Source organism: Coffea eugenioides, chromosome 6 (assembly GCF_003713205.1).
Source record: "Coffea eugenioides isolate CCC68of chromosome 6, Ceug_1.0, whole genome shotgun sequence".
In the NCBI taxonomy this organism is placed as follows: Eukaryota; Viridiplantae; Streptophyta; class Magnoliopsida; order Gentianales; family Rubiaceae; genus Coffea; species Coffea eugenioides.
This window is the reverse complement of record NC_040040.1, coordinates 9,049,795-9,075,269: the sequence shown is the minus strand read 5'-3', so window position 1 is coordinate 9,075,269 and position 25,475 is coordinate 9,049,795. Positions and strand designations below refer to the sequence as shown.

The window sequence follows — 25,475 nt, the reverse complement described above, 5'->3', positions numbered from 1 at the left end:
TAAATCTAATCCGCATTGATGCGTCCACCTATCTGCAGCAGCCAGCGGGGGGAGGTTTTGTGATGCGTTGTATATATTATATAACACAGCCTTTGTCAAGGGACGGGTGTGGGTTTGTGCGTGGCGTGGGTGCTGTTTATTTATTTATTTTTTTTTAAACTCGGTTGTACTGTATATATCTTCTTCTCATCTTGGTTGGTAATGAGACGGCATGGGTCTTTGCCATTTTCTGTCGTTTACCAATTGCCCTATGGCCGTCGTCTGGCTCTCCCTTCAAACTTTACAGACGTCGTCTTCTTCCTGAGGATTACTTTCCCTTTCGCTGACCCTCCACGACACCCGCAGACAAAAATGAGGCTGTGAGGCCAGAAAATGACCGTTCAACAAGTTTTAGTTCTTTTGTACTTGGACAAATCTTTTCTTTACTACTGGTCAGTCTAGCATACAATTTGTTCAAAACACAAGTCTTTTCTTTTAGCATGGCGACTTGCATTTCTTTGCAAAAAAAAAAAAAAAAAGAAAGAAAACCGAAAAACAGATTGGAGATCGAACCCTGTGGCCTCCTTGCAATTTGATCTCGCTGATTCCTCATCTTTTTGTTATATATAACCCGTTGATTTATAGATTTGTGTTCTGCCGAATTAATGGCCTCCTTAAAGAACTTCAATATTTGTGTAAATATTTTCCTGCAGATTCATCATGAGGGGGATGAAAACAAGTTGCCATAATCTCTCTTCTGAAAAACTACTTTGGCTATCCATAGGGACAAGTGAGATACGGTGCTTGCGATCAAAATTCGTTACTTCTGTGAGTCTAGAAATAACATACGGATATCTAGCGATTACCTCACGCACTCAAATGAAAATACACTTTAGGTTGAGTTGTAGTTTTATCTTAGGAGTCGGTGTAATAACATTGGCAAACTCCAAGGAACAGTGCCCATTATATGCACACAAAGCAGATGACAGGCATTTTCTCATACCGTCACCCATACAACATAACCAACTAATGGGGTGAAAACTTTCACCAGCACAAGCCCAAACCAAAGTTTCTTACAATATCTTTCAACATGCTGAGACTTCTGAGGCTTCAAGATACACTGCCAATAGTTGCATAACCCGTCCCATATAGCTATTGGCTAGCATTTCGATTGAACATCTAATTACTGCATTTCTGCATCGTTTGATGAGTCTTCCATAATCCACTCGGTAAGTCGGTACATCTAGTAGTATTGTCCCCCGGAAGTAGATCTCAAAGCAACCAACCTAAAATTTGCACACCAGGCAGGACCAAGAAGTCATAGTATCACCAATTTGAGCCTAACTCTGTATAAGTGGTAGTTTCTGTCGAATCTCAACAGTTGACTCAATGACCAGAAGGAAATAAGAAAACCTCATGGTCTTTAAGATGCTTTTGAAATTCTACCAAGCGATTTTGCAATTGCAGAATTCCCGCAGCCTTCTGGGATAGAATGGCATTCAGTCTAGAAATATAGTCATCAAGCTGATTACCGGGTTCATGAACTTCAACTAATAGACTCATCTCCTGCACAGAGAAACACAGTAAACAAGAGATGCAGCTTAATACTACACTGTATTTTAAAACTTATTGTACGCAGATAGGCAAAAAGCACTGAATAACCAACCTCCTTGACAATTTCCATAGTTTCCTCAACTTGTTTTCTATGAGCATTTATAAGATCTCCCTCTTCCTGACATCAAACAAGTAGAATTTTAACTTAGCAGTTGTTATTTTATCTTTTGACAAGTAAACCAAGATCAAATATTGCTTTTACCTTTAATAAAGCAGTAAGATCATCTTCTGCGATCAAGCTACTTGGCTCAAGTTCAGATGGGTCCCCATACTTTACGTTTCCAGTCTTATCATCTATATTTCGTAGCTGATGGCTATCCAATTTTGGATTTATAGACCAAGATGCATGGTCAGAGATCCCTTTAGAGCCATCAAAATTTTCTTCATTTGTGTGAACCAGACTACTCCACTGGGCTCGTCCACTAGGAACACGATCAATACTTGGACCAAATTGCTTGTGATTCTCTATATGCACTGTGGCAGCCAAATTGCTCTGTGCTTGACTGCTAGGAACACGCTCAATGTTGGAAGATAGTGAGGATTCCCTTTCTTGTTGTTTAGGCCATCCAAGTTTGCTGAGCTCTTGGTTCTGCAGCCCACCAAATACATTATCCTCAGAGCCTGACACAACTTGACTGATTGAGGACAAAGGCACTGGAGTTGAACTACGAAGATTTAATGTGGAAAGTGGTTCCCTCTTTGAGCTGTTCCCCTTAGATAGACTCTTAACCCTGATATGCAATTGAACCTTAGACCTTTCTAAAGCAAAATAAATTTTAACTTCATGAAACTTCTCTTACATGATGCTTTACCTGTCAGCATATCTTAGAGTGTTCAAAGTATGTTCACATGACCCTGAATTTGGTGAAACGCAGGATATCATCACTGTACGGGAGTCACCAACAAATGAATCTCTCAGAACTTCAGTCAGTTTACTCCCCCTGAATGGAATGTGACCCTGGTCATTGTCAAGAGCTCTAATGCATTCTTTTAGAGCAAGTAAGCTCTTGTTAATTTCAGCACCTTCCATTCTGCAAAAGAAGGTAAGATTCAGTGATCCTCAAATAAGTTGACAATTTCTTGCAATTCTTACTCATACACATAGCAGATCTATCTAATCTAATGCTACCTAGTTTGTTTGTCATTATCAGTTGTATCAGCCCCACGTTCGCTTCCAGCAAGATCAATGAAAGATAGCTTGCCAACTAGTCGAGCTGGTTTTGAATCATTGTCATCAACCTTTCTTTTGATGGCGAGCTGAAGTATGGCATGCGAACGGGAGGATTCCTCATTTGCACCAGTGGTTCCAGTACTCCTTGTTGCATTTCCTTTCTCAATCAACTCCCTGACTGTCTCCACAGTGGATACCTTGTATTCTTGCAAACCTACAATACAGACCTGCTGCTTCCCGTCCTCCCTCATGCATAGCTTGCTGACACAAAGAAAGTTTCTCTTTAATGAAAAGCAAATTTAGTAAAACCTCTGCCTAGTCAAAATGTTATACAAAGTCAGAGGCTCACTTTCTATCATTTAGCAGGTCAAAAACCTTGCCTCCATATATCTCAAAGAAACTGACAAAAAGTTGAAATCCTTGATTTCGATAATTGTTTTGCATTGACTTCAGTATATCCTGAGAAGCTTTCAGCGGCAATGGCTGCATAGTGTAAGTCTTCCCACTGCCTGAGAAAAGCTCATGAACAACTTAACCTCAGCAATTAAACATGACCAATGAGCTGAAAGATTGAAAAGACCCAAAAACAGGACGGTTTGATAAAATATATGCTTATCTAAGAAACCAAGGTTGACCAAATAAAGAGCTGAATCAGCATCCTTAGCCAACACAGCAGCATAAACTATCACGTTTAACTGAACAAAGAGTTTATGTAAGTACAATATATGCAGCTAAACTTACATGTTTAACAGAACAAAGAGTTCATGTAAGAGTAGCTACAATATCAATACATCAGATCTCTGAACACCAAATATCAGGCTTTGGTTCTTACTCTTCTGCTTGATGAGAAAAGGCTTTGGCAAAACATTGAGGAACATTCCATGCTGGCAAGCGGAGTAAATTTTTAATATCTTCAAGACAAACTTATCCAATATTGCCAGAGATATAATTATCAAAGGCATAATTATCTTAAGAATAAAAAGCTGAGGTCATTAAAACAAGAAACAGTTAATCTTCACTTTGAAAAGTGCAACGCTGTTTTAGTTTCAATATATAGAATGATAACTTGTTAGAGGGAGATCAAAAATCGTTCTTCAGAATCTGCGGGACATTTTAAAATTTAAGGATCTCCTGTGGAGTCTAGTTAATGATATATGCGTCAAAATAACTTTCTATGTTAAGTCATGTTATAGACACAAGCCAAGGAACTGCACTTCCAAAAAATTTGGAAAAAAAAAGAAGAGTCAACCACTTGCCTGTTTGGCCGTACGCAAAGCAAGTTGCTTTTGTTCTTTGAAATATAATTGGGACTATGGGCTCAACAGTTTCAGCATAAACCTGTCACATTAAGAAAGGTCATTAACAGATTTACTCTTTAGAAGAGATAATAAGTCCTGTGAAGTACTCACCTCATCATTAGAGACTTCCTCATTCATCACAGCGTCAAAAAGAAATTCATGCTTCTCAACATACTCAGTCAGGTCAACCTGCCAAATGAGGTAACGAGAATTCCAGGAACTAAGATCGAGAAGACAGCAGCATTTACGAGAGGAAGGCTAACATCTGAACAGGTAAACTTGTGCAAGAAAATAGCTGTAGCAAAGACGAGCCAACAGAAACTTACTTTGAGCTTTGTCTCATAGACAGTGAGTGAATTAGCATTTGGATCTATTGTTATGATATCTTCTTCTTTCTTTGCAATTTCTTTTTTATTGAGCGGCCTCTTACGCACCTGCATTTGCAGTTGCAATTTTTCACTGGTACTATAAGTCAAAGTATGGGACCCAAATAAAGCTATATTGTAAACTTAGCCACGATTACATAAGTCCTCTAAATGTAATCTCTCAACTAGAAAAGACCAGGTTACGAGTTTCTTTCAAAGAAAGAAAAAGAAGAAGGGCATACCACAACTTTGATCTTAGCAACATTATTAGCTTTCTCTTTATCTGCGGAGAAGCTTTTGAGAAGATCATTATCAGATAAACCTCGAGGATTCTTACTATATTTAGCTGAGATGCACGGCCCAGAATCATCAAAACTTCTACCACAAAGGGGTTGATTGAGTAAAGATCCATCATTCTGGGAAGGAAACTGCAAAGTATAGATTGCTAATATGTTAAAACCCACGAAATGTCAAATTACACGTAAGCCATGGCTCTGATGCAAATTTAATTTCCGACATAGAACTTGTCACATTCGTCTACCATTATGTCATACAGAACTTTTAATAGCTCTCAAGAACACAATAACTTTTAGGATTCCAAATGGTAGAATTCCTAATTTATGTTCTCAGCAGCATAGACAAAAAACAGCCCACATCAGTTCACATAGACTTCATCCACTGGACAAGTTCATTCAGAAATGACAGGAAAGATAAGAACATGAGGAGCTTGAAAGAAGAAAAGTTTACAAACCTCAGGTATAAGTTCTGTATCGAATGAATGCAAATCAAGCAATCCAGGGCTGAGTTCACCTGGCAACACTTCAACTCCATTTCCATTCTTCCTCATGCTAGATGACCTGGAAGAAGCCGTGGGAGAGGATGGGTCCTCATCTCCTCCTCCACCATTTACACCTCTCTGCCCATTCTTTCCCCATTTTGAACCCTGGCCTCCCCCATTAGCGCCAAAAAACCCAAAATCCTGCAATATTACCAATTCAAATGCCAGCATTTAGGAATTACCAATTAACAAGGGGAGGGGTCAGAAGGGGATGGTGACAGGAAGAATCAAACGCTAGTCGCAAGATGATGAAAAGAGACCCCGAACTACAGGGCTATAGTCAGATTCTCGAGATGAGGGAGTTGCATGACACAAACATAACTATATAAATAAGTGATGATAGTCGGTTTGAGTAAAAACTGCTCAGAGAGCGGCAATTTATGCATATGAAAAACAAACGTAAGTATAATTGCAATCGTCAACCTTAAAGAAAAGGAAAAGGAGTATGGTATCGACGTCGATAAAAAAAAAAAAAGAAAAAGAAAAGGAACAATGTTTAACCTGAAGAGGAGGAATGGAGGAGTTGGAGGAGTGAAGATGATGAAGACCAACTGATCGAAGCCATTTGTTGTTGAAGGCAGTATCAATGAAGTTGTCGGAGTACTGACGCTGGTGGTGACCTCCGGTTGAACTAGATCTCTGCATTTGCCTCCCCACCACGTTCATCTTCTTGCGGATTCTCAGCTGCTGCTGCTTCACTGATCGAGTCGATTAGAATGGTTTTCTTTGCTTGAGTATTTCTCTATTGGGCTTTGACTGCAATAAGAAAACGGTAAGGTGAGGCAGGAAAACTGATTTTCAAGAGAAGTGGAGAACAGAAGCGTTAATGTCGGTCCTGCAAAGCAAAGGAGGGGCCGAGGGGAGGGGGGCAGGGTGGAAGACAGAGAGAGAGCTTTGGATGAAAAAGGAGAAACAAATTGGAGATGGTGGTGGTTGTTGAAAAGACAGAAAATTTGTTCAAGAGCAGCCTGGCTGAGCCTGGTCACTCATGTGAAAGCGTGAAAGAAAGAACAGGTGGAATCAAAGATGGAAGAGAGGAGGTTACTGGTTAGGCGTGCTGGGAAATGGAGGTGTTAAGGCCAAGAGGAGGTTCACAATTCAGTTTGGAGGCTTTTTTGAAAGGAAGGCATCATCATTGAAATTGAGTAGCTTTGAAACTTTTGAAAACAAAGACCGGGCGCTTCTCTCCCCCTCTCTCTCTCTCTTTCAATGGAGGAGATTGGGGACACCTGGGACCCTGGCCATGTATCGAGAAATCGCTTCTTTTTTTTTTTTTTTTATTCCAGTCCATTTGGATGCTAACGTGTTTGGATTATAATTTTCTGAAATTTTTGAAGAATATATACTAACGATCTAATATATATGAAATAAAAAATAATTAAAAAATATATCTAAAAAAAGGAAGAAATTTTTTTTATGAAAAATCCCCCTTGCAAGCGAGGTTGTAATAATAGCAGTGGTATCTGGTATGTAAATTTAGTTGTACTATGATACTTACTGGTGATTCTCCAGACGTGGTAGGACTTAGGAGGAGCGTCTAATTTGACTTTAAAGCAAATGGAAGACGATAGCAATTCGCGCGCCTGCACAACACCACCCCCCCCCCCCCTCTCTCTCCAACCCATACAAAAAAAACATATATATATATATATATATATATATATATACTATCTTATGTATTTACACTTGACCTTCGCCAAAACAAATTTTTTTTCTTAAAAAAAAAACAAATTGCGCGTCATATTGCTTAGGGTTAATTTCAGAAACCTCCCTCAAAGTTTCTGACAATTTTACCTAGTACCCTCGAGGTTTTCAATATTATACATACCTCCTTTGATCCTACAAAATGACCATAACAATCTTAACATATATAATATTTTTTCATGCAATTAAACAATTCACTCCTAATCTTGTTCATATGAATGCATCACACAAATAGGCATTTAATAGAAATAAAAATAAAATTCCCTCGTGGAATACTTGATCATGTTCGAAACACAATAATAATATATTAAAATTAATTTTAGCTTTACTTGGAGGATCTGAAGATGCATAGAAAATTATGCAAATTGAGTTTAAAAAGGATAGAACTGGTATTGATACTCACATAGTTGAGGGATAGGATGCTATATTGACGTGGTTATTAAAAAATTTTTAGTTTAACATTACAAAATTTTTAAATTTCGATTGAGGTTTTAGAATTTAGGAAGTTTTCTGAATTATGCCTATTGCTTATTCTATTCCCGACGGTGCAGTGGGTTGTACATCAAAGTCCAACGATTTTTTTTAAATTATTTCTCAAAATTCTGAGGAGCAAATTCTAGTAATCAGGTCTTGCAGGAGATTGGAATAAATACACTTGACAACAATTCCCGTTTGATTAGGAATTTTTGTATAAAAATATACTATAACGATTTGATATATGTAAAGTAAAAATATACTGTAATTTCATTTACTTGCCCGAAGATCGGTCAATTTTAACATGTTACTCTGCTTTCTTAATCGCCACTGTTACCATTTTTTCCCTCTAATCTTTCGAGATTATATTTTATAGCACTGGAGTAGTGAAAGTATCGTATAGCGCTAAAATAAGTAAGTCAAAGAGATGTAGATCATACACGATATACATTCAAGAGTCAATAGACTTTAACCAACAACTAATTCATGCTAATTGCAGAGAAAGTGCTTGCAGAGTAAGTGCACCATATTTTAATTGCACAGCAAGTGCTTCACCCGAAATGAATGAAATGCCAATTTTGTTTCTTTCTCCTCACATCATCGATGAGTTTTTTCCTTTTTCTTTTGAAGAATAAAGACGAAGCAAGAGGAAAACGGAAAAGAAAAAGATAGAAGCGAAAAAAAAAAAACAAACTACAAAACACAGTGCACGAAGTGGAAATTAAAAGAGATGGTTCAGAGTACACATTGAAGCACGCTTAAACCTTAATCCACACAAACACAATCGAAATGACCAATTGACATTCAACCTACATCACATGGACGTTTTAACTAATACTAGTAGTAAAACTGGATGATATACTTCTTGCCTCTGCTGCGTGGACTTGTGCCCCAAGTCTCAACCATTAATTATCAACAGAGATTCATTTATTTATTTCTTGCTGCGTACAGATTAAGAGACTAAAGCACAGGCTATACAGTAAAAACTAGTGTGAATATCCGTGCTACGCACGGTGCTGATATTATTAAAAAAAATAAAAAATAAAAAAAAAATGGTGAACAAATAAAGGTGAAAAAATTGTACCAATAAAATTAAAATGTAATATATGTTTAACAATAGTTTGAAATATAATAGAATGTGTATATCATTCAAGAATTGTCTTTTTTCGGAAGATGGATCCTAAAAAAAAAATAAAAATTTATATTAGAAAAGGGAATGATATATTTCTACAAATAAATGTAATTGAATATTGTTAAAATGAAATACTTACAAATACTAAGCATTCGATTTGATAATCTTGCTTGAAGGTGCGAACACTCTTCACACCAATCCACTTTTAGTACGAATGCCAAAATTGGTGATTTAATTAACTTTCTTAAATTTTGTGGAGTGCGTACTACAAATGAAAATGCACGATCTTTGCATTTTTGTAATAATGACTTGTACTTCGATTGCACTTGAAAATTTTTAGTCCAATGAAACTACTGAAAATTTCCCGTTACTGAACCTCCCCATCCCACGCGTCCGATTATGAGCACCGAGGCGAGGAGACTGTAGAGTAGCTCACTTTTTCCCTCTAATTGCTTTTGTCTTTTTAGATTTTTTCACATGTCGCTAACTGTTTCATTCCCTCTGCTATCACTTGTATATTTTAAATCAATTTTTAATATTAAATAAAAAGGAATCCATTAGTTTATAAAATGTTCATAATGTAGATAAATTATTAAATTTGGAAAAGGGCATATGTTCTCATAGGCTTCTTTTCTTTTCTTTTTTTGGGGAAAATGAGTTCGTTCTTGTAGGTTTTTTTTTTTTATATAGAATTGTTTTTCAAAGATTTTGGTTCTTAGTCCCTACTATGTTTAAATCATCTTTTAATATCCAATTCAATATAGTCTTTTAATTTGGCAGCCTCTATAATTTTTAATTTATTATTTTGGTTTAAGTTCAGTTAGAATTCAGAAATTTTCAAATACCAAGAGAAACCATATTTTTTTTTAGTCACCGTCTTCAATTCCCTATCTAATGACCCTTGTGGATTTACTGATTATGAATAGGATAGATGATGTGATTATTAGAATTTAAATGCTATCGCCATAGTGTTCCTATTCCGTTTTTCTTTATTTCTTTTGGGTCAAGGTAATATCTAATCCTTCAAAGTGAAGTTTAAATATGATTGAAAAAACAGGGCCTTCAAGTACATTGCCAAGTAGCTTTAATGAGCGAGGCTATTGCAGGCCTAAAAATTGAGATTCTAGAAGATCACGTTGGTTAATTATTAGAGGTTTAACAGGCTCTACTCTGATGGTTCGAGTTTGTGTCTTATCATGAACAATAAGTGCAACTAAACTTTACAATTTTGTTATTCACACACGTCGTTTCCACTTTCCATTTTCGTTGAATTGCTGCTATTTGAGTAGCAACAGCACGGTCGGTGCATAAATCATGCCTTTAATGGGTATTTTTGGAGCATGTGCTTGTGATTTTGTGTTTATACTTTATCCCACTGTTGAGTATATTTACTTTACGGTGTAACAATAAGCAAACAACCGTGCATAGGATTTTGTAAAAAAAATTCAGAAATAATGGATGATCAGAAATTCAATGCAATATCATTCATGACAAAGAACAAATCAAAAGCAAAAAACATACTTAAAAGGCAGAGGGGCAGAGGGGACAGACCTGGAAAATTAAGCTGGCAAGAATATACTTCCAATTCTCTGCAAGAAGGTTTTTCGCTGAAATCTGTGTACATAATCTATTTCATAACTGCTCACAAAAGAAACAAAATCAATACATTTGCAAAATCAATAGAGAACCAAAAAAAAAAAAAAGAAACTGAGAGAGAGGGTGGGGGGAATTGGGGGTGGAATATTTGGAGGAGTTTAGAGGAGTTTTAATTGGGGTGGAATTCTTAAATTGGAGAACTCTTAATTGGAGTGGACTCTTAATTGGAGTGGGAAACGTGGGAGGAAATGTAGGGAGAAACTTGGGATGATGATTAGAGAATTTGTAGAAGTAGTTATAGGATGAGTTAAGAGATAGTGGGAATATTTTAAATTTAAATTTGATTGGTGATAAGGTGGGTTATGACCCACTACTTTTTATGTATTAAAATAAATACAAAAATTTAGAAAAAAGAATGAGAAGTTTAGAAGCCATTGAGAGGTTTCTGCTAAAACCCCTTCTTGAATACATATAGATATAGATTTTGTGCGACTAGTGATGTGAGGGTTAAAATTTGGGTGCAGATTCTAAAAAAGCGAGCCTTACCGGTTACCATATAGTTTGAAATGATGACCCCCTACTTCACCTTTGTGTGATATAGTTAAATAAATAAGTTGACAGAGAGTGTTTTTATTGGCATTGAACCGGACTGCATTGCAATTAAATTATTGAAATGTTGCTCGTCAATTGCTGAACTTGTATTTTAAAGTTAAAATGTTTTTAATCTTCTTTTCTTTTCTTTTCTTTTTGTTGCTGCCATTCAATTTATCAAATGTGGGAAAACCAAGTTATAAAAGCTCCATTGTGGAGGCAATGGAATGATTTTGAGGCACGGTAGTGATTTCTGGCAGATGTGAATCGCATAAAAAATATGTGGCTCATACAATTGAAATATTTTTTTCTTAATTTTTTTTTGTCAAAAAATTTGAAATACATACAGATACAATCATTGAAAACGATTAGCATGTAATCTTTTACTACCATTTTTTCGTTGAAGTTTCCTACTTGATGCTGGTAAAAAACAATTTTAGAACAGTTGAAATTCGAATTTTCTTTTTGAAGGTTAGTTCCAAGTTTCGGCTGGCCTCAAAACAGCATAATGGGCTCGATTTTGCCCGAAGTTTTGTAATTACTACTTTGTCTTCAAAATTCTCAACGGACTTCGAGCAGATTTATAGTCAGATTAAGCACTTTATCGTAAAAAAATTAGGGATTACCTGGCACATAATATTTTTTATTGGAAACCGGAAATAAGCAAATGCTTCATTAGCTATATTTATTCTCTTGCAAACACAGCGCAACGAGTTGAGATGGCCGAGTTGGTCTAAGGCGCCAGATTAAGGTTCTGGTCCGAAAGGGCGTGGGTTCAAATCCCACTCTCAACAAAATATATATTACTGTTGTTTTCTTTTTCTGCTTGGATTGGATTGGACTAGACATTTAATTCTCATTTTCGTTTGGGTCGAAATGCATTTTTTATAACAGTTGCTTTCTTTTTCTCCTTGGATTGGATTGGACTAGACATTTGACCTTGATTTTCGTTTGGGTCCACGTGCACAGTTGAGATGGCCGAGTTGGTCTAAGGCGCCAGATTAAGGTTCTGGTCCGAAAGGGCGTGGGTTCAAATCCCACTCTCAACAAACTTTTTATAGCAGTTGCTTTCTTTTTCTCCTTGGATTGGATTGGATTGGATTGGACTGGACATCTGACCTTCATTTTCGTTTGGGTCCACATGTACAGTTGAGATGGCCGAGTTGGTCTAAGGCGCCAGATTAAGGTTCTGGTCCGAAAGGGCGTGGGTTCAAATCCCACTCTCAACAAAATATATATTAATGTTGTTTTCTTTTTCCGCTTGGATTGGATTGGATTGGACTGGACATTTGGCTCTCATTTTCGTTCGGGTCCAAATGCACAGTGTCGCTCTTTTTGGGTTTAAATTTCAGGCAAACCGCGCGCTTTTCACCTCCCCATTCCCCTCTCAGCAGTTTGCGGTTTTACTTTTACACCCTTTCCTCTTCAATCATCTTCTATGGCATTGGTAATTGCCAGAAAGATCAAACCATACCCATAGGAAACAATAATAAGCAGGGAAGGACTCATTCCAAAAAAAAATCGAGAAAAGGAATGGCACAAGTACAAGCAGCAAGACTCAATCTCCGGATGCAGAAAGAGCTCAAGTTACTCCTCACCGACCCACCTCCCGGCGCCTCTTTCCCTTCCCTCTCCTCCTCCTCCGCCCCTTCTCTTACATCCATCGATGCCCGTAAGTCTTCCGCAATTATGTCTTTATGCATACTATCATTGCTTCTTTCACTTACATCTACGTTTGCATTAATCCACTTAACATGGTGTATTTGTACAGAGATTGAAGGTCCAGAAGGGACTGTTTATGCTAAAGGGGTCTTTAGGTTAAAGATTCAAATACCTGATAGGTATTACTTTTCTTACTTTTATCCCCCTTCTTTTAGGTGGATTGTGATATTCTTTCTCTTTTATATATGGATAAATTCCGTCACCGGCGATAATTTAGATTGAGACTATTCCTTGTCGTGCCTAGGTACCCATTTCAGCCTCCTATGGTGACCTTTGCCACCCCAATATATCATCCCAACATTGACAACGGAGGCCGCATTTGCCTGGATATCCTCAATCTTCCTCCCAAGGTTTTTCCAGTTTTATTTGCATCCCTCAGTTCTTTAAAGATATCTCAATTCTCGACTTCTGCATAGAGTTCTAAAAATTGAAATGATGCCAGAATGCGTGGGTCACAAAAACTGGACACCAATTTTATAGCCCTATTCATTTCTTAATGCTTAATTTTCCCGTTCTATGTCGGAATAATTCATTTCCTCAAAAAGCACTCAAACGTATTGTTTCATTAGGTTGACCAATGTTTGCATCCAAAGGTTCCTCAGGCACAATCATGGAGATGTCCAAATTATAGCACCTGACTTTTTGTGTATTAGCACCAATTGACAATATTCTCATGTTTCCTCACATCATTTTAACTACAACTTGAGGAATAGCATCTTAAAAAAAGGCAATATGTATTATCTGGCTCTTCGGGAGGGATCTTTGTTAGCAGCCTAATTGATGATACTAGATGCTTCTTAGACCCTGCCCTCTGTTTGCTGACTTTGGTGGACCATGTGCCCTTAGTTTTCTCTCCTACAGGCAGATTTTTGAAAAGCATTATAGTTTAATTTGCTTGGCTGGTGATGTGGCTTTCAATTTTGCAGGGTGCATGGCAACCATCTCTGAACATCTCAACTGTCTTAACAAGCATCGGGTTGTTATTGAGTGAACCAAATCCTGATGATGGCCTGATGCATGAAGCTGTGAGTAATCACACTTTCAATTGCTGTGGAAAATGCTCGTTGTGAGCAGGTTACCTAGTTCTGTAATTTGTTCTGCTTAACGTACAGAGCCAGGAGTACAAATATAATAGACAAGCTTTTGATCAGAAGGCAAGATCCTTGACTGAAAAGTATGCCAGGATTGGTGAAAGTGAAATTGCTGGTAGAGGGCAAGGTTCTCAGGCTGTCCTGAAGCCAAGCATTCAACTAGTAAGTTTTCTGCTCTAGCATCTCCATATCTGTGAGTTTCTGATTAGGTACTCATACACGCTTTATGCAGGCAGAAGTTAATGAAGGAATGGATACATCAGTCAAGGAAAAAAGAGTTGATGAGTATGAAGTCGGGCACAAGAGATTATGTGGAATCAGCAGGAAGTTGTCATTGGAGTCTTCAGAGTTAGATCAAAGAAGTAATGAAGGAAAGGGTGTAAATAAGGCCCCAAGTAGCCATCTCAATGAAAAACTGATGGAACTTAAAGGATTGCAAAAAGATTCAATGATAACATCCAATGATCATAACCAAACTCATCAAGAGCCACCTAGAACGAGGAAGAAACTGTCACTCGAACCTTCTGTTGTGAAGCATGATAATCTCGTGGTCCATGTGGTATCAAATGAGTGTTCAGCCACTTCAGAATGCAAAAGCTTGATAACATCTTCTTCGAAATCTGGGCCCTTGGAGCAGCCTGATTTGTATTCTCAGAATAAAAATAAAGATGGTGATGGTATTTCAAAAAGTAACAGCACAGAAACCAAGTTGGAGAAGAAGCAATTCCTAGAGTCTCTTGACTCAAACCAAGGAACTGGGGATGATGATGAGAAGCTACTTTCTGTTCCTCAGCAGTCTGACATTCAGTTTCACTCTCGTGAGTTGCACAAAAACTTTGCATTGGCCCAAACGATTAAACATGATGGCAGAGAACAACATGGTCAAATTGTTAATGGAGATGCTAATGACTTCACCAGGATAAAACAAAGGAAGCTAGGGTTGGCCGGCAGGAAGTCTGCTCTCTGGAAGTTAAGTTCGTATCAAGGTCAGCAAAAGGATAACATAGAGAACCTGGATCCAAATTCAAGCTTCCACATTGCGTGGGAAAGCAAGAATCGTACAATATCCTCCAGTTTGTCAGAGGCATCAGAAACTGGTCATTGTAATGAGAGGGGCATAGAGAACCACACCACATACTTACCTAACAAGTTGTCCAGGACAGTGCAGGGACAGCCATTGAAACCTCTTGGTGACTCGAGCATTAATATCAATAACCAGTTTGAAATGCAGTCTTTGAGACCATCTAAGATTCCTTCTGAGCAACCTGAGAGCTGCTATGATGAGAAGCAGCAGCTTGAGCGACCCAAGCAAGATTGTAGAGCAATGTTCTTGGGGGAGATGAATAGACAGGAAGAAACTTCTCCATCATGTAACACATACTCAGTGATTGTGTTAGATAGCGAGGATAGTGATGAGGAGCAGGGCAGAGTCGCTAGATCTAGGCTATCAATAGCACGGAGGCGCTTTTTAGGGAAGTCAAAATCATAAGTCCAAAGGCTGACAAACGATTGCTGTTCCTATTTTAGCCGGTGTAATTGCTCATGTTGCCTTGCACCTTCTAGCTTGTAATGCCTATTAAAGTTTTTCAAATTTTCTCTTGCCATGATTCTCTTTTTTTTTTTTGTCGAAACGATAGATGTCCTGTAACATAATCTAGCCTAGTCTAAGGGGAAGGGGAGGGGGTTCGATGTGAGTACAGACTCCATCGATGAAGATCAATTAAGACCGTTACAAATTGTGGCAAATTTGTGAGAGGCAGGGATTGAACCCCTGACCTCCAGCATCACCTGCCATGATTCTCAATGGGTAATATATCTCAGCTAACTTACTCTGACTTTCAGCACCTCTGGGAAAATCCTGTGCACTTCCATGTTGGAGCCATCCACAGCATAACTGACATTCGTACTTCCTGCCAGTTCCCTTGTTCAAGGGCAACTACCATTTGTAATTCGCATTTACTGGCCTTAATAGGCTTTTCGCGGTATTACAGCATTACTTTTCCAATGCCTTGAATAGCTTCATCTGTCAGCATTTACTAAGGCAAAGCATGGACCGGTAGGTCTGAATGTCCGCTGAAAACCCATTTGAACAGAATAAAATCCATTAAACACCAAACTCCATACTTAGTTTTGGCGCTGTTCCTTACTATGGTATGCTTGCTTTTTCAACGTCTAGTCGTCTTTTTCCTGTAGATTAGTATCTGCTCTCCTGACGGATAAAAGTTTGTGCTTTTAAAATTTCTAATTTGAAACTTTTTTGCTCCTTACTGCAGTTTCTTGCAGCGCTGATGTTCCGGTCGCTGGTTAGACTCGTGAAATCAATGGTGGCGCAGCCGGCCGCTTCAATTACAACCATGCTCTATTACGGCGATCTTCTTCCTGATAACGACTCGCTGAATAGATTGGTTAGGCAAGAGTTGTTTGATCGTGACAATCTTCTGTTTAATGTACTAATTAATTTCTTGAGATGTTTGGCGTAACCGGATTGTCGATGGTAGTATTTCCACCTTCTCTAGCTTCACAAATCCTTCTTTTTTGCTTTTAGTCTCTCATACTTTGTGAGAATAAAATAAATCCCGGGAAGGGAACTGGGACACTACTGATTTTACAAGTCGCTTCAATTATTCTGCCCGCCGCTTTCCTGGGGTTCAATGTGAAAATTGGTTACTTTAACTTAGGTTGCATCTATTTTGTTAGTTCATAATTTTTATCTTTTTGAGCCCACTATGTATTCTTCTAATTAGTAGTGTAAACTGTAAAGCTCCATTTGATAATTTTGAGTGCTTCCCGAATTTCATCCGTCTATTTGCCAGCAGTAGATGAAGGAAAGCAGGTTCTCTGTGTTTATTTCAGAAAAAGTTTTAACTACTCTGTTAGTTCTGCTAGAATCTCCTTCCGTTTTCTAGTTCGTTTGTGCATTCACGCTCTTTTGAGTCTCCTGGATTCAAATGCGAATGCCAATGCAAATGCAAATGCAAATGCTGCTGTACGGATTCAAATGCGAAGATGGTAAATTAATTATTAGGTTTAATTTTAGCTAGAGGTTATTGATCCACGTGTAACAATACTGTCCTTCTAATGAATCAAGTAGGGATCCAGAATTTCCCAATAAGGTTTTTGGATCAAGAACCCTTAGCAGTTGCACGAATTTCATTGAGTTTGTTTGGACAAAGGAAATTTAGAAAAAAAAATTTTGCCTCACAAATCCCAATCACCTTTTTATCTTCCCAATCACCTTTTTATCTCACATACATCACATCACAAAAGTGCTACAATAAATATCTCAAATAAATCATCCAAATAAACTCATTCTTTCGAACGAATAAAAAATGGCACGCGTTCTATTTATGTCAATGCTTCTCTCATTTATCAGCCTGTAGCGTGGTCAACGCCAATGGAACAGCAGGTAAATGTAGATTAATGTATCATAAGTGGATTAAGTTCCGCATACACATTGGTGTTAGATTATTACCTAACCAACCAGTTTTGTCAGAGTCTTCGCATCTAATCATAGCATAGCCAAAGTTTTGGGACAAAGGGTGAGAAGGTATACCTAACTGGACGCTTCCCAACTGAAGTCAGTTGCTAGTAATATCTATTATTGAACCATTCCATTTCAGTTAGTGGTTCAGTCACAAATAAAACCATTTGTCTTTTCGGTCTGGTTGAAAGGGAATTATTCTGCTTTGAGCATAAAATGAACAACACTTCACAAACAATTCGGATGTGGTAATATTCCGTTTGGATACCATAATTTGAAAAAAAAAAAGAATTTCAAATGTTATTATGTTCGTATTATAAATGTAATTTTTAATTATATTTTTATTTTATATACATTACATCACAAAAAAAAATGCTATAATGTTATTTTAAATCATTTTTTCCCAAATAATCTCCCCTGGACAATCAAGAATGAAATTTTGAACTTGGCAAAAAGATGAAGCATCAAAACAGTTGTATTCGAGTATGGTGCATTTTGTTTGCTCTAGTGGCCCTCCTTTTTCTCATTATGTTCAAATTCTTTGTATTGCCACTATCCCTTTACTGTGTTTTTATGTTTTGAGTTAAAAAAAAAATTATGTCAGCTTAGGGAAAAAAAAAAGTTACATCAACTTTCACAAGCAAAACAATTTCCTATAGTATTAAAAAAAATCAAATTAGTTTGTCAATTCTCTGTTTTTTTCCTTTGTCATAAATCTAAGATAACCAACACATTTCACGATTTTATACATTTTCGTCTTTATCAAGTTCAATTGTTTAAAGTTCAAACTAGGATATTTATTTTCAATCATGAGGATAATTCAGCTTATATCTTCTTATTGAAATCTTCTCCTTTTATCTTTTACTTTTCGAAAAGAATTCTACTATATTTATTTGACAACGAGTCGTGGGATGAGACAGGGGCGGGGATGTGGTAAGGGATAAGAGAAATTATTTGACAATGGAACGGGAGTAGGGAATTTTTCTTCCGCCTCAACTCTGTTCCATTGCCACCCTTAAAAAGATCTCTATGAAAATGATATAAGGAAATGTGAAATAGATTCAGATTCGTTTGAATTGCTATTTTTAAAAATTTTTGTAGAAAAATATACCATAACATTTTTTGAGATAAAAAGAGTTAGATTGATAAATGTGCATCCAAACTCTCTCTATATGAATCTTCTTCGCAAAAAAAAAAAGAGAAACAGAAATAGAATAATAACGGAAACATGAGAATTTGAAATGGGTTGACTCTCTTGACCACGTTGTCATGTGGAAAAAGCCACCCGTCCATCATCCAGCATCCATGTGACTTTCCCTCGCTGTCCTGCCCCACCCGACTCACTACCATTACTCTTTTCTTATGCTCTCTGTTGAGGAAAAAACACAAAACGAAGAACCACAGAGAGGAATTTTTTTAAAAAAAATTCACTTTTTCATACAGCTAGTAATACTGCTGACTACTGAACCATAATGGCGGATCTGCTTACTACTATTAGTACTTGATTTTCCTTATACGTTAAAACTCAAAAACCGCTGGTTCTTCTATTGCACCTATTCAGTTTAAATACTACTGCCAATTGCTAAATCACTTCTCATTTCCCATTCTCAGAAAAAAAAAGTTGAAATTAAACGTATAATCGATTTGAAGATGCTTGACGGTTTACTAAACCGTGGCTTCAGCTCCAAATGGTATGTGTTCCCTTACCTTCAATCCGATCTCTATCCGTACTCATAGCAATGAGCTGAGGTTTCAGAAAATGTTATATGTTTTTTTAGGTGACGTTTATCGATTTTTTTATTAATGCGCGTTTTAGTTAAGTATTTTTTATTTGTTTTTTTTTTCTTTTTGTGTGTGAAGTAAATCGCTATTGAAGGCAACTCGGACGAGGATCGAAGTGGTGAGGAAGAGAGCGGAGGCGAAGCAGAGGTTTTTGAAGGAGGATCTTGCCAAGCTGCTTGCTAACGGTCTCGATATCAATGCCTATGGACGGGTAATACTTTTTTGTACCTTTTATTCTCATGTTTACTTATTTTCGTAATAGCATAAATTTGGTTGATTATTTTTTCTTTTATTGGAACTTCATTTGTTGTTTGATCAAGCATTAGTTTGAAAGATGATTTATGAATTTGGAGCCTTAATAGAGGGATTAGTTGATGTTGGAAATCTGAAATTGCTCTTTGTTTATTATCAGGGTATATTCAGATTGACTTGTAAAATTTTTTTTTTGGTTTCTTGGAGTCGTCAATTAAAAATTTTGAATTTCTAGCGGTTACGTTGTAAAATTTGTGCAGTGTCTATTGTTTTGGCCGCATCCTTGTTTTTGAAGAACGAAATTAGGATATCAGGATTCAATTTTGTTTCACCTTTCTTAGAAAAACATGCAATTTGTGGTTTCTTTTGTTTTGGTGGATTGTTTCTGTATTAGGTTCAGTTAAATTGATTGTGTGTGATAAATTGTATCTAAAACACAATATGAAGGCTGCTAATCGAAGTAAATACTTGACTTGTGTGATGTAATCAGATGAAGTTGCCAAGTCGTGGCTAAATAGGTACAGTTTAGTTGCTTACTGGAAAGCATGCCTCTTGTATGGTTTCCTTGGCCGCATAATGCGAGTCCTGAACTAATGAGGATGATTCTGCTGCTCCAAGGACGAAGCTGTGAAATTAAGTACTGCTCATAAAATATGTCAATTTTGAGATTTAAAGGGATAATGGGCAGATGCTTTGCTCTGCCAACAAGCTAACATGGGGGGGGGGGCATACCTCATTTACAATGCAATCAATGCAATAGACTAACGATAACCAGTTATTTAGTAGCTCAATGTTGCCAAAGTTATGCAAACAAGTGGACCAAGATCTTGAAACTACTTAGCTATACATGTCAGCATTGCATACAATCCAACATTGTTTGTTTTTGCCCACAAGGGTAGACCTATGCATGAATTGGGAAATCTAGCAAATGGTTTATCCATCTGTACATTCAAAACTTGTACTTCGTGCAAGTTTTTCATGATATTCAAGAATTTCAATTGTGTTGCTGCTTACCATATTAATTCGTGCTTTACTGCATAATCTGAAAGGAGATGGATCTGTTAATTATATGACGCAAGTACACTGGCATTCAACTTGAAATTTTTTTAGTGGATACTGTCCCATTGGCATGCTTAAGTATTGTGTTCAAATTTAGAAAGGGATATTATTACTTCTTGAAGTGGTTTTTGTCAGAGTTTATTACTTCTACAAGCAGTGCCTCTACCAAGGATTGATGTATAATGAATTTTTGCATGTGAGATTATGGTGAAATGAAGTAAGGAGTAACAGATATTTATCCCCGTTATCCAGTAGTTCAATTTTCTAGAGCAACAATCCAAGTTTCTCATCTGAATTTCATGTCACAACTCTTCCAATAATCCTTTAATTATGGTTATCTGGTAAATTAGAGTTAGAGATTGCATTTGTATCTAATGGGTTGATCTGATTGCTGTCTTTCTTGCAACTTGGGCACAGTGAATCCATTTGTTATTGCATGAATTAGTGAACTTCTAAGCATATCTCTTACAAACAACTGATCTTTTCTTATACCATGCAGAGTATATAGTAAAATCAGTTGGTTATGGGTCTGATGTATCATCAGATATTTCCCAGTTACTTAAAATGAGTTGACACAAGTGTTTTCCTTTTGATGAGATGATACAGACGGAAGAATTTCTTGCTGGACTCAACCTTTTGTCCTGTTATGATTTCATTGAATACACGTGCGAATATATTCTGAAGCAGCTTTTGAGCATGCAAAAGCAAAGGTATCAGCTAAACTAAACTTCTCTGCCCTAAGCATGCAAAAGTAACTGCTACAATCTGCAGTTTTTGTCATATGAACAAGAGCTTGAAATTCACTAGAATTTATTGCAGTTCCTGCTGTCTTTACAAATTGGATGTTGTCTTTGATATGGTATGTGCATTTGCTTGGTTTTGTAGCTTACATGTTAACTTTAAAAGAAAAATCCATTGTGTTGGGGATATATGATCACAGGCTAGAATATTATGGGCAGCTATAAAGTGCAGCAGCAGAGATTTTATAATTTAGTGGTAGGATTTGATTTTGATCAGGCTGTATATGCACTCATCAATGTTCTGGCAAAACTTTCCTGCTGCAACTTTGCATAGATTAGAGTTACGCAAAAGAAACAAACATGCCAATGCGCTTTTGTTGATACATGATTTGCATTTCATGCGCACTTACTTTAATGGTATCATCTCGTGTCATTTAACTGGTACTTAGGTGGTACAGAAGTGTCCTTTTCTTGTATTAGGATTAAGAGGAATATTGCTTTTTCTCTCTTTGATAGGAAGTTACCAGGAATGATTAGGATCTCTGATCTCCTATTCTTGGAAGATGCTTCTTTTTAATGCTTTGTAATTTGCTAATGCTGTGAATTGTTCTCATTTCCTAATCACCGGATGACTCATTTGATTGCTTCTGAAGCTCACTAGTGGGACCAATCTTTAGTTTGGTTAAAGCTTTATAATTTGAATGACACAAATAGATGGTTTTATATTTTACAGGGAGGAGAAGAAAAGAAAGTTGAAAGTACATAATGAGGCAATGGCCCATAGGCAATATTTTTGGCAGAAGAAAGATGCATTATCACCTTAATGGGCTTCTCATTTAAGTTGATATAACGTGGTTGCAGCAGTCATCGAACCAATTCACAGTATTTAGGAGGACTATATATGTACTTGATTAGCTAAACAAAACATCCTAGCCAATTGAGCACAGACCAATTTTAAGTGCCAGATGGATTAAGGCAGAGTTTCAAAATAAAAACAATAGTGCATGTATACTCATTTGGTACAAAAAAGGTCAGTGACTTGGTGAAAACTCCATACTACTTTTTTGTTAAACGTTAAAATCATAATTTCAGGATCACCTTCAGAAATGTAGTTTGTTAGTAAAAATGTTGTATGCGGTGATATGTCTTTTCCTGGAGCTTCTGCATTTATTACATCTTATTCAAGGTCAAAACATCCTAGCTTTGTGTCCTGGTCAAGCTTAAAATTCTCTATACATTCTTCCCATTGAGATACCCGAACACAGTAGCATTTGTTTGATACTGACCATTTGATGGAGATGATTCATTGGATATATAGATATTCACTTTTAAATACCCGTATAAGAACTTGTTTTCAGGTATATTTGTATGTACTATTTTTTTTAGAACCAATGTAATTGACAAGACCAGTGGTCCAAAGAATTGAATGCTTCTAAATTGTCAATATTGGCGATTTTGAACAATTAATGTTGTGTGCATGAGCATCAGATGTCTCAATCCTTGTGTTGGGGAAGTTCAATCTGAAGGGTATCATGTAATAAAGAGACAACGTTTTCAGGGTTTTATCTTATGAAGTTCTACTCTTCTTTTTCTTCCTCTTCTTATTTTTTTAATATAATAAATCTCAAGTATTTACAATCTTCTTCCGAATTGTTTTCTTCCCAGAGAGTGCCCAGAAGAGTGCAGGGAGCCTGTGGCTTCTCTGATGTTTGCAGCAGCAAGATTTTCTGATTTGCCTGAATTGCGAGATCTCAGGAATCTATTTCAGGAGAGATATGGAAGTACTCTAGAATGTTTTGTTAATCAAAAGGTTATTCTCCACAATTAGTTGGGACGTTTTAGTTTCAGAGCTCTAGTTTTGTGCCTGACAGCTTGATTTCTGAATGATATAGTTTGTTGAGATATTGTCTTCAAAGCCTCCTGCCATGGAGAAGAGACTCCAGTTACTGAAAGATATAGCATCAGAGTTTTCAATAAATTGGAATTCTGGGGGCTTTGAGCAGAGGATGGCTGATCCACCTACACTAGTACAGGTATGTCACTCATTGAAATGAGATGGGGAAGAAAGACTTAAAATGTTAATTCTTTTAAAAGCAGCATCCTACCTAGCAGGGAAAACTAAATGAATGGGCTTTCTTTATTTATTTTTGTTTTCCACAAAATTTGGTATCCCGCTACATCTTCCAAAGACGGATGAAAGAAAGACAATTATATATAAACTGATTGTGTTTTCTGTGGCTGATGTCTTCCAGGCCAAACCAAATAAACATGGAAATTTCTCTGTTGCTGCTGAAGAACTTAATCTTCTTAATGGCAATGGAAATGTTGCAAAATCTGATGGACATGATGTTTCACTTAAAGAAACACATGATCATACTAATGGTGGCCAGAAAATGCAGGGTGCTGGAGAGGGTAAGCATTCAAGAAGAGAAGATGGAAGTACTAATGTTGCAAAATATGATGTTTCACCTGAAGAAACATGTGGTCTAAGTAATGATGGCCAGAGAATGCACAACCGCAGGGGTACTAAGGAATCAGAAAGGGGAGATGGACGTGGAGTTGTAGCAAAATATGATAGGTATGATGTTTTACCTGAAAAAACACGTGCTCTTAGTCATGGTAGCCATAGAATTCATAAATACAGAGAGGATACAGATTCAAGAAGAGAAGGTGTTGCTGTTGCTGTTGCAACATCTGATGGGTATGATGTTTCACCTAAAGACCCACGTGGTCTAATTAATGATGGGCACGGAATGCGCAATGGTAGAGAGGATAAGGATTCAAGAGGAGAACAGTTGAACCTCCATTTCAGAGGAAGGTTGGGAAGTGGCACTGATAGACACATATCACCAACCAAGAAAGGAGAGAGTACTCCAAGACAAGTCAAAAATGACCTTTTATTTGAGCGAAGGCAAGAAGTGATGGTGGACAAACATGAATTATCATGGAAAAAGGATGAAACTTTGTTCAAAGCTGTAAAAGCAGGCCCTTCATCACGTAGGAAAGGACTAGACGATTTCAGTGGTGGATATTCAGGTCAGGATGATGGTTCCACTAGTATGCATGATGGGGAGAGCTCGGATGCTCCATCTCATGGAAAATCAGAAATGCCTTCAAGTTGTGGGGGATTTCCAGGAAGGAATGAGGATATGTCAGTTGCCCATGAGCAAGTCAGGGAGAAGAATATGGCAAACTCAAAGAGAAAAGTTCAACAGGAAGATGTAGACAGTTCAAAATCCTACCAGACTGCTCTACTTCCTCCACCGTACATAAAATCAAAGAGCAACCTCATCCCTCCATATGTTAAACCTAAAGACCATAAAAACAGACCTAGTAGAAAGTCTGAGCTAGCAGGTCCTTGCAGTGATGGGCATTCTACAGAACCTTCAGAGAATGGATCTAACAGGATTCAGATGGGGCCATATAATCCTGGCCATGGGGGACAAAATATTGGGCCTGGCAGAGTAAGAAGTCAACGTCATCGCGAAGATCAATATTATCAGGATGATAAAATAGCCTTGCCAAAACCAAGATCAATTAGGAGGAAGCAACACAAATCATCTTCCAATCATGATGACATGGCTCATGTTGAAGATGCTGTAGCTGTAAAAAGAAGTTCCAGTAGCAGGAGAAGGGACAGTCCGCGAAAGGGCTTGCAGATTTTGTTTGATGATGAGCATTCTCAAAAAGATGAAGAAGAGAGAATGATTGATAAACTTTTGCTACATTACAGTAAGAAACCATCAACCTATGGCGGTGGAAATATGAGAAAAGGCTCTCAAGCACATCCATCTCATCAGATAAGTAATGGTAGTGGTGAATCTTCTCATGATCGAATGAGAGATGGGCATGATTCGAACGCAGATGTCATACCAACCACCACTAGATCTATATCTTTGCCTCGTCAAGAAACGACTCAATCAGAGGCCAAAAAGGTTTTTACCCGTGCAAAGTCCTTTCATCCAGATGGCCAGGCTCGGCATGTGCATCCCAAGTTACCTGATTATGATGATTTGGCTGCTCGCTTTGCTGCACTGAAAGGCCGATAAAGAGCAACGGCTTTTGAAACACGCGAAATTGTTTGTGTTTACATCTCTATCTTTTATATCCATCTTCCCGCTGCCTACAACTGGCTTACTTCCAGGCTCGTTAGCTGCAATAGTTGGAGAAACCGAATTCATTGCTCAACCCTGATTGATTCCTCTTACTTATACTAAAGGTACAAGTACTTGCTCATTCTTGGTGCTGCCTCATTTTTCTATTAGTTCATTCGCATGAGATGTTATACAGATTTGTGTCTAAAGTTGGTGCTGTGCCTGGTTGTAAATTGTATCCATCTGATTTTTCCGATATGATGTGTTGGATGGAGACTAAGATGGAGCTTATTAGTTAGTTCCTTCTTTTAGGCATCTACTGATCCTTGGTGTTTCAACTTATACCGCATAATTGATATGTTTAATATAGTCACTGTCTAGTACAATTGTTTACATATCCAATACTTTGTTCCGGAGGTGTAGTGCGAGTGGGCTGTAGAAAGAGGGATCTTCACAAAGAAGGAAAAATGTTCGTTGCCCCAAATAGATCTC

The 25,475-nt window shown here is 37.4% G+C and overlaps 3 protein-coding genes, 1 long non-coding RNA gene and 3 other non-coding genes across 7 annotated transcripts; 6 read left to right on the top strand and 1 right to left on the bottom strand.

Annotated features, from left to right (window-relative positions):
* Nucleotides 1-876: 876 nt before the first annotated feature.
* Nucleotides 877-6,356, bottom strand: LOC113776516 (kinesin-like protein KIN-13B). Its single transcript, XM_027321701.1, has 12 exons — nt 5,767-6,356; nt 5,179-5,406; nt 4,670-4,855; nt 4,389-4,496; nt 4,174-4,251; nt 4,021-4,102; nt 3,114-3,273; nt 2,723-3,025; nt 2,406-2,624; nt 1,796-2,324; nt 1,646-1,711; nt 877-1,545 (listed from the first exon to the last, which is right to left on the bottom strand). Exons 1-12 carry the CDS (start codon nt 5,929-5,931, stop codon nt 1,366-1,368), a joined length of 2,304 nt encoding a protein of 767 aa, XP_027177502.1. The 5' UTR covers nt 5,932-6,356; the 3' UTR covers nt 877-1,365.
* Nucleotides 6,357-11,475: 5,119 nt separating this feature from the next.
* TRNAL-AAG lies at nt 11,476-11,556 on the top strand. The gene has a single exon. It is a non-coding gene; the product is annotated as a tRNA-Leu (tRNA).
* Nucleotides 11,557-11,730: 174 nt separating this feature from the next.
* Nucleotides 11,731-11,811, top strand: TRNAL-AAG. The gene has a single exon. It is a non-coding gene; the product is annotated as a tRNA-Leu (tRNA).
* Nucleotides 11,812-11,910: 99 nt separating this feature from the next.
* TRNAL-AAG lies at nt 11,911-11,991 on the top strand. The gene has a single exon. It is a non-coding gene; the product is annotated as a tRNA-Leu (tRNA).
* Nucleotides 11,992-12,297: 306 nt separating this feature from the next.
* LOC113775728 (probable ubiquitin-conjugating enzyme E2 37) lies at nt 12,298-15,189 on the top strand. Its single transcript, XM_027320719.1, has 6 exons — nt 12,298-12,434; nt 12,534-12,603; nt 12,729-12,834; nt 13,411-13,509; nt 13,597-13,737; nt 13,808-15,189. Exons 1-6 carry the CDS (start codon nt 12,332-12,334, stop codon nt 15,062-15,064), a joined length of 1,776 nt encoding a protein of 591 aa, XP_027176520.1. The 5' UTR covers nt 12,298-12,331; the 3' UTR covers nt 15,065-15,189.
* A 226-nt stretch (nt 15,190-15,415) lies between these two features.
* LOC113775267 lies at nt 15,416-16,367 on the top strand. The gene is made up of 2 exons (XR_003468863.1): nt 15,416-15,726; nt 15,849-16,367. It is a non-coding gene; the product is annotated as an uncharacterized LOC113775267 (long non-coding RNA).
* A 2,131-nt stretch (nt 16,368-18,498) lies between these two features.
* On the top strand, nt 18,499-25,352 carry LOC113772967. The gene is made up of 6 exons (XM_027317470.1): nt 18,499-18,747; nt 18,917-19,049; nt 20,756-20,859; nt 22,555-22,699; nt 22,782-22,922; nt 23,142-25,352. Exons 1-6 carry the CDS (start codon nt 18,707-18,709, stop codon nt 24,936-24,938), a joined length of 2,361 nt encoding a protein of 786 aa, XP_027173271.1. The 5' UTR covers nt 18,499-18,706; the 3' UTR covers nt 24,939-25,352.
* Nucleotides 25,353-25,475: the final 123 nt, after the last annotated feature.